Below are 13151 nucleotides of genomic sequence, written 5' to 3' on the forward strand. Positions count from 1 at the left end.
CTGAGTGTGGGGGAGGACGGGGGACTCACGCGCCTCGATCCCGCCACGCCCCAGAGCGACTACAGTCGGGAGCGCGAGCCTGAAGCGCCCGGCCGGACAGAGAGACAGCCGCGCCGTGCCGCGCCGCCGACCCCGCACTTCCTAGCTGCGACGACCTGTGTGGACCCTGCGTCCCCGCGTCCCCAACCATTCCCTGCGCCCCCCGCGTCCTCGTCGGGCCCCGCGTCCTCGCGTCCCCATGGAGCAGCTGCTGCGCACCGAGCTGCGCACCGCGACTCTGCGGGCCTTCGGCAGCCCCGGAGCGGGCTGCATCAGCGAGGGCCGCGCCTACGACACGGACTCTGGCCCTGTGTTCGTCAAGGTCAACCGCAGGGCTCAGGTGCGGGGCTCTGCGGGTCCCTGCGCTGGGGCCTTGAGGGGGGCGCTGGGTGGGGCCGCAGGAGGTTGAACGGGATGAAGCCGGATGGAGGGGACACGGGGTGGTGGTGGGGGAGGCCATGTCCTGGGGCTGGACCTGGTGTCACGACTCGTGGAGTCAGCTGCAGAGTGGTGGAGCTGCCACCTGCAGGGTGAGCCTGGCTCAAGCATTCTCGCTGGGGCCCAAGGTTTTTTGTCTTTGCTGCTCGATTAATTTCCTTCCCTTTACCTCCATGCACAATGCACAGACTTTTTTGGTGGTTTTAATCTTTCCACCCATCAAACATGGGAGAAGCCACGGGCGGGGTCCCGGGCTCAGCTCTGGGCAGCTTCTCTTGGGTTTAGTCCTACTGGTAGTGGGTGGAGGCAGAGATGGCTAGAACCCTGCAAGGGTCGGGGCCAGGCTGGCACTCTCTTTCCTCCAGGCTGTGCTCATGCTCGACCTGGTTTCTACCTCCTGGTAAGGTATTTCTGTTTAAGAATGTATGAAACATGGTAACGCTTACAAGTGGAGAAAGTTAGCCATGGAACCTGAGAGCAGGCAGGCTGCAGACAGGCAAGACTGGTGGGCACAGGGGACCCTGGATGCTGGGTAAGGATGTGAGGGATTTGAGGTACTGTGGAGGTCCTACCGCGAGTGCTGGAGAGAATCCCAGAGCCATCTCTCCCGATCTCCCCAACCCAGGATGGAACCTGGGTGTGGTATTGGGATTGGTATACAAGCTGTCATTGTACAGGTAAAGTTTGGGCCTCCCTTTGGTTCCCACTTTGCCTGGTTTGCGATCAGGTACCCTTATTAATGTTATGTCCTCCCCCCAGCATTTTCCGGCTACTGCCAATCCCTTTCTTATTGTAAGTGTTCAGGGTCTGCTTATGAGTGAGATCATATGGTACTCTGTTCTTTGTTTCTGAGATAAATCACTGAGTATTATAGGATTGGGATTGGAATCCTCCTGGATGCAGGGAACTGTTGGGGAATCTGGTTTCAGAACCAAAATCCCTCAAAGTGATGAGTCCCACCCACCAGGAAGCAGTTTTTGGCTCAGGCTTCACGCTGGCCCTGGAACCTTCACACCTGGTCCCTGAAAGCTCCTGCAGGTGGGACTCCATCTTTTCCCCTTGAAAGCCCACACATAGTAGGTGCATTGGTGCACAGTAGGTGCTCAATCAATGCGAGAGCAGGTGACAGCTGGATCCCCTGGGACATTAGCTGCCTGCAGCTCAGGTGTTCTTGGCTCAGTGTATTTGGGGGTTTACCTGGGAGCATGGCTGAGTTGTGCCAGATGCCCTCTTATACGAGGGACACTCACCACCCACTTCATGATTCCCTAGAAGGGGTTGCTGTGCCTGGTTTTCCCCTCAGGTACTCTGAATTAAAGGGTAGAGCACTTTTCCTGTGTGCTAATACATGTTTTGGTCTCATCCATGAGGTTTAATTTTTTAAAACGTGTGATTCTATAGGCAGTTATTTACAAACCACACTAATAAACACATGCTTTTAACCAGGTGTGGCATACATAAGGTGAGAGTTCACCTAATTTAAAATTGGGTATCTGTGGGAATGCCTTGGAAATAGCAAGACCCTGGCTCCCCTTGGAGTCTTTGAGGGGCAGGGCAAGTGTGTGGCTCCTGCCAGCCACCCAGTTCCCACTGGACATGTCTCTAGGGATGGCCCTAGACCTGAGGCCAGGCCTGACTGACCCCAACCCTCTTCTTCCCCACCTCAAGTGTGTGCCTGTGTCATTTCTATCTGTGCCTGGCCACCTGTGTCCTGGCTTCTGCACCCTAAGAGGTGGCGAGGAAGGTGGGGACCCAGAGGCAACCCCAAACCCTTGGTTAACTCACTCCCTCCATACCCTCACACCTCCCTGCACTCCCCCACATCCCCACACTTCTCTTTACCCCCTTACACTCCCATACCTCCCTGCATTCCCCACCTCCACATCTCCCAGCACCCACACACCTTCCCAGATCTCCCCATACTCCCACACCTCCCTGCACACCCCCACACTCCCGTGCACTTTCACACCTCCCCATACCCCCCACAGCCCCACATCCTTGCACCCCTCACACCTCCCTGTACCCCCAGCACTCCCTGATGCTCCCATGTGACCCATACTTCCGCCTCTCACCTCAAGGGCTTGCTGCAGGGTGATATCCTGCATATGTCAAATTCCTCAAACCTCAAGCCCAGCATCATCCTTGCAGCTCTTTCCTCTCTGGAGGGGTCCTTTGCTTCCCACACTCTGAGGGGATGCCTGCTCCCAGCTGGTTTTCAGTAATTGGAGATCCTCATGATTCCCATGTGATGGCTTCTTTCAAGGCCGTGAGTCTCACGGTCTGGCCACCAGAGTTCTCTGTGGGTGGAGTTGGCCAGCTGACAAGACTCACACATGTCCTGGCACAGGCCCGGCAGATGTTTGAGGGGGAGATGGCCAGCCTGGAGGCCCTCCGGAGCACTGGCCTGGTGCGTGCCCCTCGGCCCATGAAGGTGATTGACCTACCCGGAGGCGGGGCCGCCTTTGTGATGGAGCATTTGAAGATGCGGAGCTTGAGCAGGTGAGTGTGTGAGTGAGATATGCATGCACATGTAGACACATACAGAGAAAGCAGAGCAGGGGAGACAGAGATGAGACAGAAGAAGAGACAGAGACACACACACACATAGACATAGAGACACAGAGACAGGACTGAAAGAGAGACAGACTAACAGAGGGATACAGAGATAGGGACGAAGAAAGGGAGAGAGAGACAGAGATAGAAGGGGAGCAGCCACTACCTGAGCTGTCCACATAACTCTGCCAGGGTATCAGAAGTAGGGCTGAAAATCTCATCCTGCCATTCTTTTTTAAAAATTTTTATTTTAAAAATATGGGGTACAATTCAGAGTTAGGTATACAAATGGTCACTGTACAGGTAAAGTTTGGGCTTCACTTTGGTCCCCATTTCAACTGGTTTGAGATTAGGTACCCTTTATTGATGAAGTGTGTTCCCCACTCCCCCGCCCCCCGCTGCCATTCTTAATGGAGACAAAAAGTTGCTTTCTGGTATATGGCTCATTTTTTAGGTTAGTTTGGCTATAAAAAGCCTGCATAAGATAAGTGTATTTGACCGGGCTTGGTGGCTCAGCCTGTAATCCCGCGCCTTCGGGAGGCTGAGGTGAGTGGATTGCCTGAGCCCGCGGGTTCGAGACCCACCTGGGCAGCGAGACCTTATCTCTACAATAAATCAAAAAATCAGCCGGGCATGGTAGCGCATGCCTGTAATTCCGGCTACTTGGAAGGCTGAGGCGGAAGGATCGCCGGAGCCCAGCAGGTCAAGGCTGCGGTGGCCGGGAGCGGCCACTGCACTCCAGTCTGGATGACAGAGTGAGACTCCAACTCAAAAAAAAAAAAAAGATAAGTGTATTTGAATACATTAATGCCCCCTCAACTTGGGCAGAATGTGGCTGATCTATTAATTACCTGGAGTGTGTACTTTTTTCCTAATTATTAAAGTCATACACGGTCATTTTATGGACTGTGGAAGATAACTCATGTAAAGACATAAAACCACCCACAATTCCATCAGCAAAGAATGACCACTGTTAACATTTTGGTATATGAGTATCAACCCGGTCTTTTTCCTATATGTGATTTACATTTGTTTTCATAAATATTGGGAGCCAATTATTCACTTATCATTACTTTTTGAACATCTGGCCCTTAATTCCTGGTGCCGCCTAAGACATCTGTTGAAGCTCACCTCTTGGTGATTTTACATGATTTTGTGTTTTGGAAAGGGTCATTGCCTGGTGTACATTTTTTACTTTTTAAAGAATGGAGAGTAGTTTTTTTTTTTTTTTTTTTGAGTCGAAGTCTCACTCTGTTGCCCAGGCTAGAATGCAGTGGCATGCTCATGGCCAACACAGCCTCAACCTGCTGGGCTCAGGCGATCCTTCCACCTCAGACTTCCAAGCAGCTGGGACTACAGGTGTGAGCCACCACACCTGGCTAATTTTTTGATTTATTGTAGAGATGAGGTCTCACCAAGTTGCCCAGGCTGGTGTTGAACCCATGGGTTCAGGCAGTCCTCTCGCCTTGGCCTCCCAAAGTGCTGGGATTATAGGCATGAGCCACCATGCTCAGCCGGAAAGTAGTTTTTAAGGTACTTTAAACATCTCTGAAAATGGATCACACTGGGTAATGTTATTTCTTGTTATTTTCATTAGCTGCGTTTCTTCTTTCCTCAGTCAGGCATCAAAACTTGGAGACCAGATGGCAGATTTGCACCTTTATAATCAGAAGCTCAGGGAGAAATTGAAGAAGGAGGAGAACACAGTGGGTACGTCCAGAATGCATTTGTGTACCCCTGACCCAGTTCATTATCTTCCCTAGATTGGTGCTCAAGGTGCTTCTTGGTGGCATTTTAATAATAGGTTGAATTGTATACCATCTTCCTTTACACTGCATTATGAAAATGAGATTATTAAATAAGAATTTTGATGGAGCTGGAAAACTAGTAGAATTGGCTCATGGACCCTTTTATGCCTAGTCTTGCTGCCCAGTGTGCTTGAGGTAGGAATAACCCTCTTTATACCCAGTCATGCTGTCCAGTGTGCTTGAAGTAGGAATGTCCTGGTGGATTCATATGTTGACTAATTGCCACCACATGTAGTACATCCTCAGTCTACCCATATTCTAGCATGTGCATCCCAGGCATGTACTGATACTCTGCTAAGGGCTGGTATTTAAGAGAAAGACAAGCAGTTCTTTCAGGCCAAGGATCTCTGTCAACAGGCCAGAAGGCTGAGGGTGTTGAGCCCCAGTACGTGTCCAAGTTCGGCTTCCACACGGTGACGTGCTGCGGCTTCATCCCACAGGTGAGTGCCTGGCTGAGGATGTTCCCTGACTCCGTAATGCTGGCACCCACCCCTATATGTGACACAGCACCAGTCCCCCAGGCACCAGTAATATTGACCACCTGACTTTTGAAGGCAGAGTGCAAGCTGTGATACCTGGGATGGGGAGAGGAGATGCAGAAGTTTATTGAGTTGAGCTTGGGGGACTCAAGAAAAATGCTGGGGCAGACACAACAGCATTCCAGGCACAGGGAGCAGAAGTGCAAAGCTCATGTTGCAGGAAGCACCTGCTGAATGTGAGGAACTGAAGAGGGTAGGTAGCTGTGAAGCCATGCGTCAGGTCAGGGATTAAGTCCTGGTCACTGAGCTCCTCTCCTGGAGCCTTTGTTTTTATTTTTATGTATTATTATTATTTTTGTCTTTTAAAAAAAATTTTTAATTTTAATTTTTGTTTTTTGCGTTCGAGTCTCACTTTGTTGCCCAGGCTGGAGTGCAGTGGCACACTCATGGCCACCCCAGCAGTGACCTGTTGGGCTCCGGTGATCCTTCCGCCTCAGCCTTCCAAGTAACCGGAACTACAGGCACGTGCTACCATGCCTGGCTAATTTTTTAATTTATTGTAGAGATAAGGTCTCACCAAGTTGCCCAGGCTGGTCTGGAACCTGCGGGCTCAGGCAATCCACTTACCTCGGCCTCCCAAAGTGCCGAGATTACAGGCTGTGCCACCGAGCCTGTAATTTTTAAAAAAGTAGGATTTATCGAGAAGACAGAAAAGCTCCCACAGTGGGAGGGGACCCAGAGGGGTTGCCTATTATTATTTTTTGAGTCAGTCTCACTCTGTTGCCCAGGCTGGAGTGCAGCCACACACTCATAGCTACTGTAGCCTCATAGATCTTTCCACTTTAGCCTTCCAAATAGCTGGAACTACAGGCATACACTACCACACCTAGATAATTTTTAAAAAAAATTTTATTGTAGAGAGAAGGTCTCGCCATGTTACCCAGGCTGGTTTTGAACTTCTGGGCTCAGGCAATCCTCTTATCTCAGCCTCCCAAAGTGCTGGGATTACAGGCATGCACCACTGTGCCCAACCTCCTGGGGCCTTTGCAAGTTATTGTTATTTATTGAGATATAATTCACATAATATAAGAGCCACCATTTTAAAGTGTACACTTCATTAGTTTTTATTACATTTACAATGTTGTGCAGCCATTACCACTATCTAATTCCAGAACATTTTCATCACCCAAAAGCAGCAGTCACTACCCATTTCTCATTCCCTCCAGCCCTTGGCAACCTCTAATCTCCCTTCCGTCTTTGTGGATTTTCCTATTCTAGACCTTTTATTTTTGTATTACTGTCATCATATAATATGTAGCCTTTTGTGTCTGGCTTCTTTCACTTAGCATAATGTTTTCAAGGTTCTTCAATGTTGTTGCAGATATCAGAATTCCACTCTTTTTATGGTTGAATGGTATTCTGAAACATTTTGTTTCTCCATTCTTTTTTTTAAAATTTTGAAATTTAAAAAAAATTTTGAAATGATGTCTTGCTGTGTGTTGTCCAGGCTGGCCTTGAACTCCTGGGCTCAAGCAATCTTCCTACCTCAGCCTTTCACATTCCTTTCTTTCTTTCTTTCTTTTTTGAGTCAGAGTCTCACTCTGTCGCCCAGGCTGAAGTGCAGTGGCACACTCACGGCCACCACAGCCTAGACCTGCTGGGCTCAAGTGATCCTCACGCCTCAGTCTCCCGAGTAGCTGGAACTACAGGCATATGCCACCAAGCCCGGCTAATTTTTTGATTTATTGTAGAGACAAGGTGTCGCCATGTTGCTCGGGTGGATCTCGAACCCGTGGGCTCAGGCAATCCACTCGCCTCTGTCTCCCGAAGTGCTGGGATTACAGGCTGAGCCACCGAGCCCCGCCACCACATTCCTTCCTATAGCTGGGGCCTCTTGAATAATCATCTTTGAAACCTGTGAAGTTCCAAGGAAGACTTGTTTCTCTGGACGGCCTGACTACCCAGTGCCTAGCTCAAAGAAGTCATTATTGGGCCATATTTTGCCTTTATTAGGGACACAGTGCCTATTATTTTATTTTATTTTGCTTTTTAAAAAAATTATTTTATTTTAAAAATGTGGGATACAGTTGAGGGTTAGGTACATACATGGTCATCATACAGGTAAAATGTGGGTACCGTTATTGATGTTATGTACCCCCCCCTTCCCTGGCAGTGTTCCAGACACAGTGCCTATCTAAGAGTCAGTCCAGTTCAAAGTCATTGCTTCCTGAAGGGGGGATACTTTCACCACTATCTTCTCCTGAAGCTTTCCCTGACTAGTGGTTCCCTGTGAACAGTGATCACATTCACCCTGGTGTGGATGGAGGGCGATTCTTTCAGCTGTAGGTAATGGGGGGCAAGAATCTTATGAAGCCCAGGCAGATTTAGGGTTCCCAGCCAACAGGCAGCTCTCATGTTTGGGGTCCCTAAGATTGCAAGTAGTGGTTTACCAGGCTTGTCAAGATCCCCTAAATCTCCACTGAAGCCAGCTCCCCTGGGGTCACACACTTGCCTGGAGCTATTACCAGCACAGTTTCTGTCGTCCCAGGTGGGCACAGTTGGTGTGCCCTGTGTTCCCACTTTGGGTGTTGAGTTTAAGGGCTGCAGGTAGTGGGTGTCTACAAAGGTTTGGCTGACCTGGCAAGGTGATTTTCAAATATCAAGAGTTGAACAATGAAATCTGATCAGAACCCCAATATATGAAGCAGATGAGAAGGGGGCTGGTCTGTTAGGGGCACAGGTGACCCCTGAGTGGCCCTTCTGTGTCTCTAAAAATGTATAAAGTCAAGCTGTAATTCAACCATTTTGGGCACATGTTCTTAGGACCTCTTGGGACTCTGCCAGGGCCTAAAATGTAAAAACTCTTTACATTTTTACAGAGTTTTTTTTTTTCTTTTTCTTTTTGTCAATAGTCCTCACATGGTGTTTCTTTGATATATGCGTATGAACAAAGAGATGAATCCTTCTCTTTTCCTCTTCTTATAAAGCCACTAATCCTATTGGATTAAGGGATTAGGTATTCACCCTTATGATTTAATTTAACCCTAATTACCTCCTAAAGGCCACCTCTCCAAATATAGTCACACTGGGGGATAGGGCTTCAATATATGAATTCGGGCGGGGGGGGGGGGTGTCACAATTTATTCCATAACAGGCTATGAGATTTATCTATTTCTCTAGTAGTTCTATCAGTTTTATTTTCATGCATTTTGAAGCTCTGTTATTAGAGGTGTAAACATTTAGGATTATTATGTCTACTTTATCAATTGACTCCCTTTTCACTGTGAAATGACTTTCTTATACTCTGAAATCTACTTTGATTTTTTTTTTTTTTTTTGAGAAAGCAAGATTTATTCAGAGGACAGAAAAGTTCCTACAGTGGGAAGAGACCCAAAGGGGTTGCCCTACTTTGATATTAATATAGTCACTTTAGCCTTCTTTGACTAATGTTAGCATGGTATGTCTTTTCTATCCTTTTAAACTACTGTTTTGATACATAAAGTACCTTTTTGCACATAACTTATTGTTGCGTCTTGCTTGATTTTTCCATCCGGTCCATCTGTCATTTAATTAGAATATTCATTTGGGACTATTTGCATTTAACTTGCTTATTGATATGGTTAGGTTTGAGTCTGTCATCTTATTATTTGTTTTTTTCCACCTGTTCTTTATTCCCTTTTTCTTCTTTACCTTCCTTCTTTTGGACTGATTATTTTATGATTCTGATTTATCTCCTGTGTTGACTTACTAGCTATAATATTTGCTGTGCTCTTTTATTAGTTGCTCTAGGGTTGAGGTAGTTCTTGGCTCTGAGTTGCAGCACTGACCTCTTTTCTCTTGTTGCCCAGGTGAATGAGTGGCAGGATGACTGGCCAACCTTTTTTACCCGTCACCGGCTCCAAGCACAGCTGGACATCATTGAGAAGGACTATGCTGATCGAGAGGCACGAGAACTCTGGTCCAGGCTACAGGTGGGTACAGCAATCATATCTCTGGGACAGAGGTTCTTCTGTCATATCTCTGGGACAGAGACTGTCCTCTTATGAGGTTACCACATTAGGGGGGGTGTCCTCTGGTAGATTTGAACAAGTGTAGGGAACACTGAGCCCTGGACATATCACGGCCTGACCATCAGCTTGACAGAGAAATGGAAAGGAGGTGAGAATGGGACATACTTAGTTCTTAGGTACACCTCTTACTTGCTAGGTCATCGGAAATGAGGTGTGACAATTAAGTTCATGAACTCATCCTAGAAAAAATGCTACATGCCTCATTACTGAATATCACTATGGTCACCTTCAAAGTACTCCCCTTGGGAAGCTATGCAGTGACACTAGAGCCTAATCCACCTGTCAAAGCAATTTTGGAACTTTTTTCTGGCATGGCCATCAGAGCTGTCATCACAAGAATGGTGGAATTTGAATTGGCAACGAACAAACATTAAATTTCTTGTTAAAGTTGGCAAGAGTGGAAGTGAAATCAAGGACATGTTGGTCCAAGTTGATGGGGATAATGCTATTAAGAAAACAGCAGTGTACAAATGTATTAAATGTTTTTTTTTGAGGCGAGAGAAAGTGTCACTGATGAAGAGAGATCAGGATGGCCAGTAACAAGCAGAACTGATGAAAACATTGCAAGTATTCCTCAGATTGTGTGTCAAAATCATTGGCTGGCTATGAGAAGCATAGCAGACCAAATAAGCATCAATAGAAAAACAGGAAAATCTTAACTGAAAATCTTGGCATGAGAAAGGTGTATGCAAAAATGATCCCAAAGGAGCTCTTGCTTCACGACAATGCACCAGCTCACATAGCACTGTCTGTGATGGAGTTTTTTAGACAGTAAACAAATAACTGTATTGGAACACCCTCCCTACTCTCCTGATCTAGCCCCCAGTGACTTTTTTCTTTACCCAAAGATAAAGGAAATATTGAAAGGAAGACATTGTGATGACATTCAGGACATCAAGGGTAATATGATGACAACTCCGATGGCCATTCCACAAAAAGAGTTCCAAAGTTGCTTTGACAAGTGGACATGTGTTGGTGTCAGTGCATTGCTTCCCAAGGGGAGTACATCGAAGGTGACCATAGTGATATTCAGCAATGACATATAGTAGCATTTTTAAAGGATGAGTTTGTGAACTTAATGGTCAGACTTCATATTTAACCTTAACCTTTCCTCATGTGAAACAGGGGTTCCTGGCTTGTAAATTTACGATTACTTTTCTCATTATTATCTTTATATTATTTCTTTTTATTTTAAAGATGTGGGGTACAATTCAGGGTTAGGTATACAAATGGTCATTGTGTAGGTAAAGTTTGGGCCCCACTTTGGTCCCCACTTTACCTGGTTTGAGATCAGGTACTCTTATTGATGAGGTGTGTCCTCCCTCCCTCCCCTGGCAGTTTCCCACTGCTGCCAATTCCTTTCTTATAGTATTATGGTAATTGTTCAGGGTCCGCTTATGGGTGAGAACATGTAGTACTCAGTTCTTTGTTTCTGTGATAGATTATAGACTTATATTATAGACTCTAAGTTACTTTTCTCATGATTAGTAACAATTGTCCACTCTTACACTTGTTCTTCCTCCTCTGCTAAAGCACAAATATCTCACCCCTTAGTGAGAATGTGGGTACCAGAGTTACTGGTTTCAAAACTTAACCCAAAGAGTTAAAAACAGAATTTGTTTATCAATCCAGAGTGAGAATGTGTCAAATAAACTTTATTTAGCTTATTAATTAAGTAACCAACAGGATTCAAAAGAAGTATAGATATATATGATGGACTCCCCCAAAAACCTAGAATTTATTTATAAAAAATGGTGTATTTATTATTATATGTTAAAACTTCAGTCACCTTCAAAGTACTCTCTGTTTGATGCAATACACCTATCAAGATGCTTTTTCCACTGCTCAAAACAGCTTTTGAACTCGTCAACTTTGACGCCTTTTAGAGTGCCTCTGATGTTTTTTGTTTCACCTCTTCCACAGTGGCAAAATATTTCCCTTTGAGAATTTTTCACACAGGGAAACAAAAAAAGTCACTTAGGGTGAGGTTGGGTGAATAGGGAGGGTGGGGCACAAGGGTCATACTGTTTTTTGGTCAAAAACTGCTGAACACTTAGCATAGTGTGGGTAGGTGCGTTGTTGTGGTAGAACTAGTCATCTGTTTGGGACAACTTGGGATGTTTCTTCTGCAAATTGTGATTCAACCTTCTAAAAACTTCCAGATAAAAACTTTGGTTGACTGTTTGATCCAGTGTTCTACAGGGGGCCCGTCTTCCAAAAGATAATTCTATTTTTGGGGGGGAGTTCCCCCTCGTAGGTGCAGTGAAATAAGAGAACAGTGGTGAGAGAGTTTGCTAAGATAGGTACAGCACTGGTTCCTATTCTACAGGACAAGAAAACTACAACCTCTGAGATGCTTCAGTGTATGGAAATCATTAGCACTGTAAAAGCGTCTGGACCTAAATCAGTAGCAAATAGTAAGTTAGACAAAGATGAATTCCCCTGGAGTCAGATGACCTTTATCTCTGGGCTCCACAGACAGTGCTGTGGCTGGACCCTGAATGAACAGCCGGGGTTGTCTTGGCCTCATTTCCAAGTGTTGGATGAGGTTAGGTCCCCTTGAGTCCCGTGATAATCACCTCCATTAATTGTTTTCCTAGGTGAAGATCCCGGATCTGTTTGGTGGCCTAGAGATTGTCCCTGCACTGCTCCATGGGGATCTTTGGTCGGGAAACGTGGCTGAGGATGACGCCGGGCCCATTATTTATGACCCGGCTTCCTTCTATGGCCATTCTGAGTTTGAACTGGCAATTGCCTTGATGTTTGGGGGGTTTCCCAGATCCTTTTTCACTGCCTACTACCGGAAGATCCCCAAGGCTCCCGGTTTCGACCAGCGGCTGCAGGTCTACCAGCTGTTTAACTACCTGAACCACTGGAACCACTTCGGGCGGGAGTACAGGAGCCCGACCCTGGGCACCATGAAGAGGCTTCTCAAATAGCGCCAGGGCACCACTGCCTGCCGGCCCGCCTGCTGAGCTAACAGCTTGGGGCAGCAATACTGGGCGGCTTCAGAGACCAATAAAGCCAACAGATGGTCTCTGGGATCATGCCCTGTGTGTCTTAGTTTCACCTGCGTCTCTGCACGCCATGCAGTCGGACTAATTTCCAGGAGACCCAGACCCCTTGAAAGGCGTCCAACAGCTTCATTAATCTGGGGGGGGGGGAGTTTGGATTTTTTTCTGATAGTTTTATAGAAATTAACACAGATCTGGGGCTGCTTAGGCTGGAGGTGGCGCCACGCTTCCCGCGGCCTAGGGGCTCCAGCTCCTGGCTCCCGCAGAGCTGAGAACCCGAGATGGGCCTCACCCGGAGGAGCCCTTCTGGGGCTGAGCGGGCTCGGAGTCCACCCCGAACGAGGTGGGGCAAATGGAAGGAAGGGCCCCGTCGTTGTGGGGACGGGCCATTGGGATTGCAGTCCCTGCCTGGCCTTCTCCAATACACCACTCTTCAGCTGGGGTGTGGTCCACGGGATAAAACGGAGGGCAAGGGAGGCGGGCAGCTTTGGGCAGTGGGGTGTCCCAGACGACCGGGATGTCTGGAATGTCTGTGTGGTTAGGTTGTCCGGATGGCCAGCGTGGATGGGACGTCAGCGCCGTCATCGTTGAAGAGCAGGTCCGGAGACCTGACCCGGTCCGCACAGCACTCACGTGTTTAGACCCCGCCTCTGCCTTCCCGGCACCTACGTGCTCAGGCCCTGCCCCCGGGCTCAGACCCCGCCTTCGCCCCGCCCGCGTCGCACCCACGTGCCCAAGCTCCCCCCCCCC

General features: G+C 47.5%; 1 protein-coding gene across 2 annotated transcripts; it reads left to right on the forward strand.

The window, feature by feature from the left end:
• The first annotated feature begins 144 nt into the window (after positions 1-144).
• Positions 145-12434, forward strand: FN3K (fructosamine 3 kinase). 2 transcript variants are annotated; one of them, XM_008052125.2, is made up of 6 exons: positions 145-379; positions 2825-2976; positions 4628-4740; positions 5196-5278; positions 9166-9288; positions 11988-12434. In XM_008052125.2, exons 1-6 carry the CDS (start codon positions 239-241, stop codon positions 12324-12326), a joined length of 951 nt encoding a protein of 316 aa, XP_008050316.1. In that variant the 5' UTR covers positions 145-238; the 3' UTR covers positions 12327-12434. The 2 variants fall into 2 exon arrangements, with proteins under 2 accessions (XP_008050316.1, XP_008050317.1); XM_008052126.2 differs by having other exon boundaries at positions 226-379; positions 4649-4740; positions 11988-12330.
• Positions 12435-13151: the final 717 nt, after the last annotated feature.

The sequence above is a fragment of the Carlito syrichta genome, unplaced genomic scaffold (genome assembly GCF_000164805.1).
Source record: "Carlito syrichta isolate Samal-C Ts95f unplaced genomic scaffold, Tarsius_syrichta-2.0.1 Scaffold257243, whole genome shotgun sequence".
Classification (NCBI taxonomy): domain Eukaryota; kingdom Metazoa; phylum Chordata; class Mammalia; order Primates; family Tarsiidae; genus Carlito; species Carlito syrichta.

What these genes read in the sequence shown, in the direction of transcription:
- FN3K (XM_008052125.2), top strand. Translation starts at nt 239, where the DNA reads ATGGAGCAGCTGCTGCGCACCGAGCTGCGCACCGCGACTCTGCGGGCC. An exon ending in AGGTCAACCGCAGGGCTCAG is followed by an intron (nt 380 to 2,824) that starts GTGCGGGGCTCT and finishes GTCCTGGCACAG; the next exon opens with GCCCGGCAGATGTTTGAGGG. An exon ending in AACTCTGGTCCAGGCTACAG is followed by an intron (nt 9,289 to 11,987) that starts GTGGGTACAGCA and finishes TTGTTTTCCTAG; the next exon opens with GTGAAGATCCCGGATCTGTT.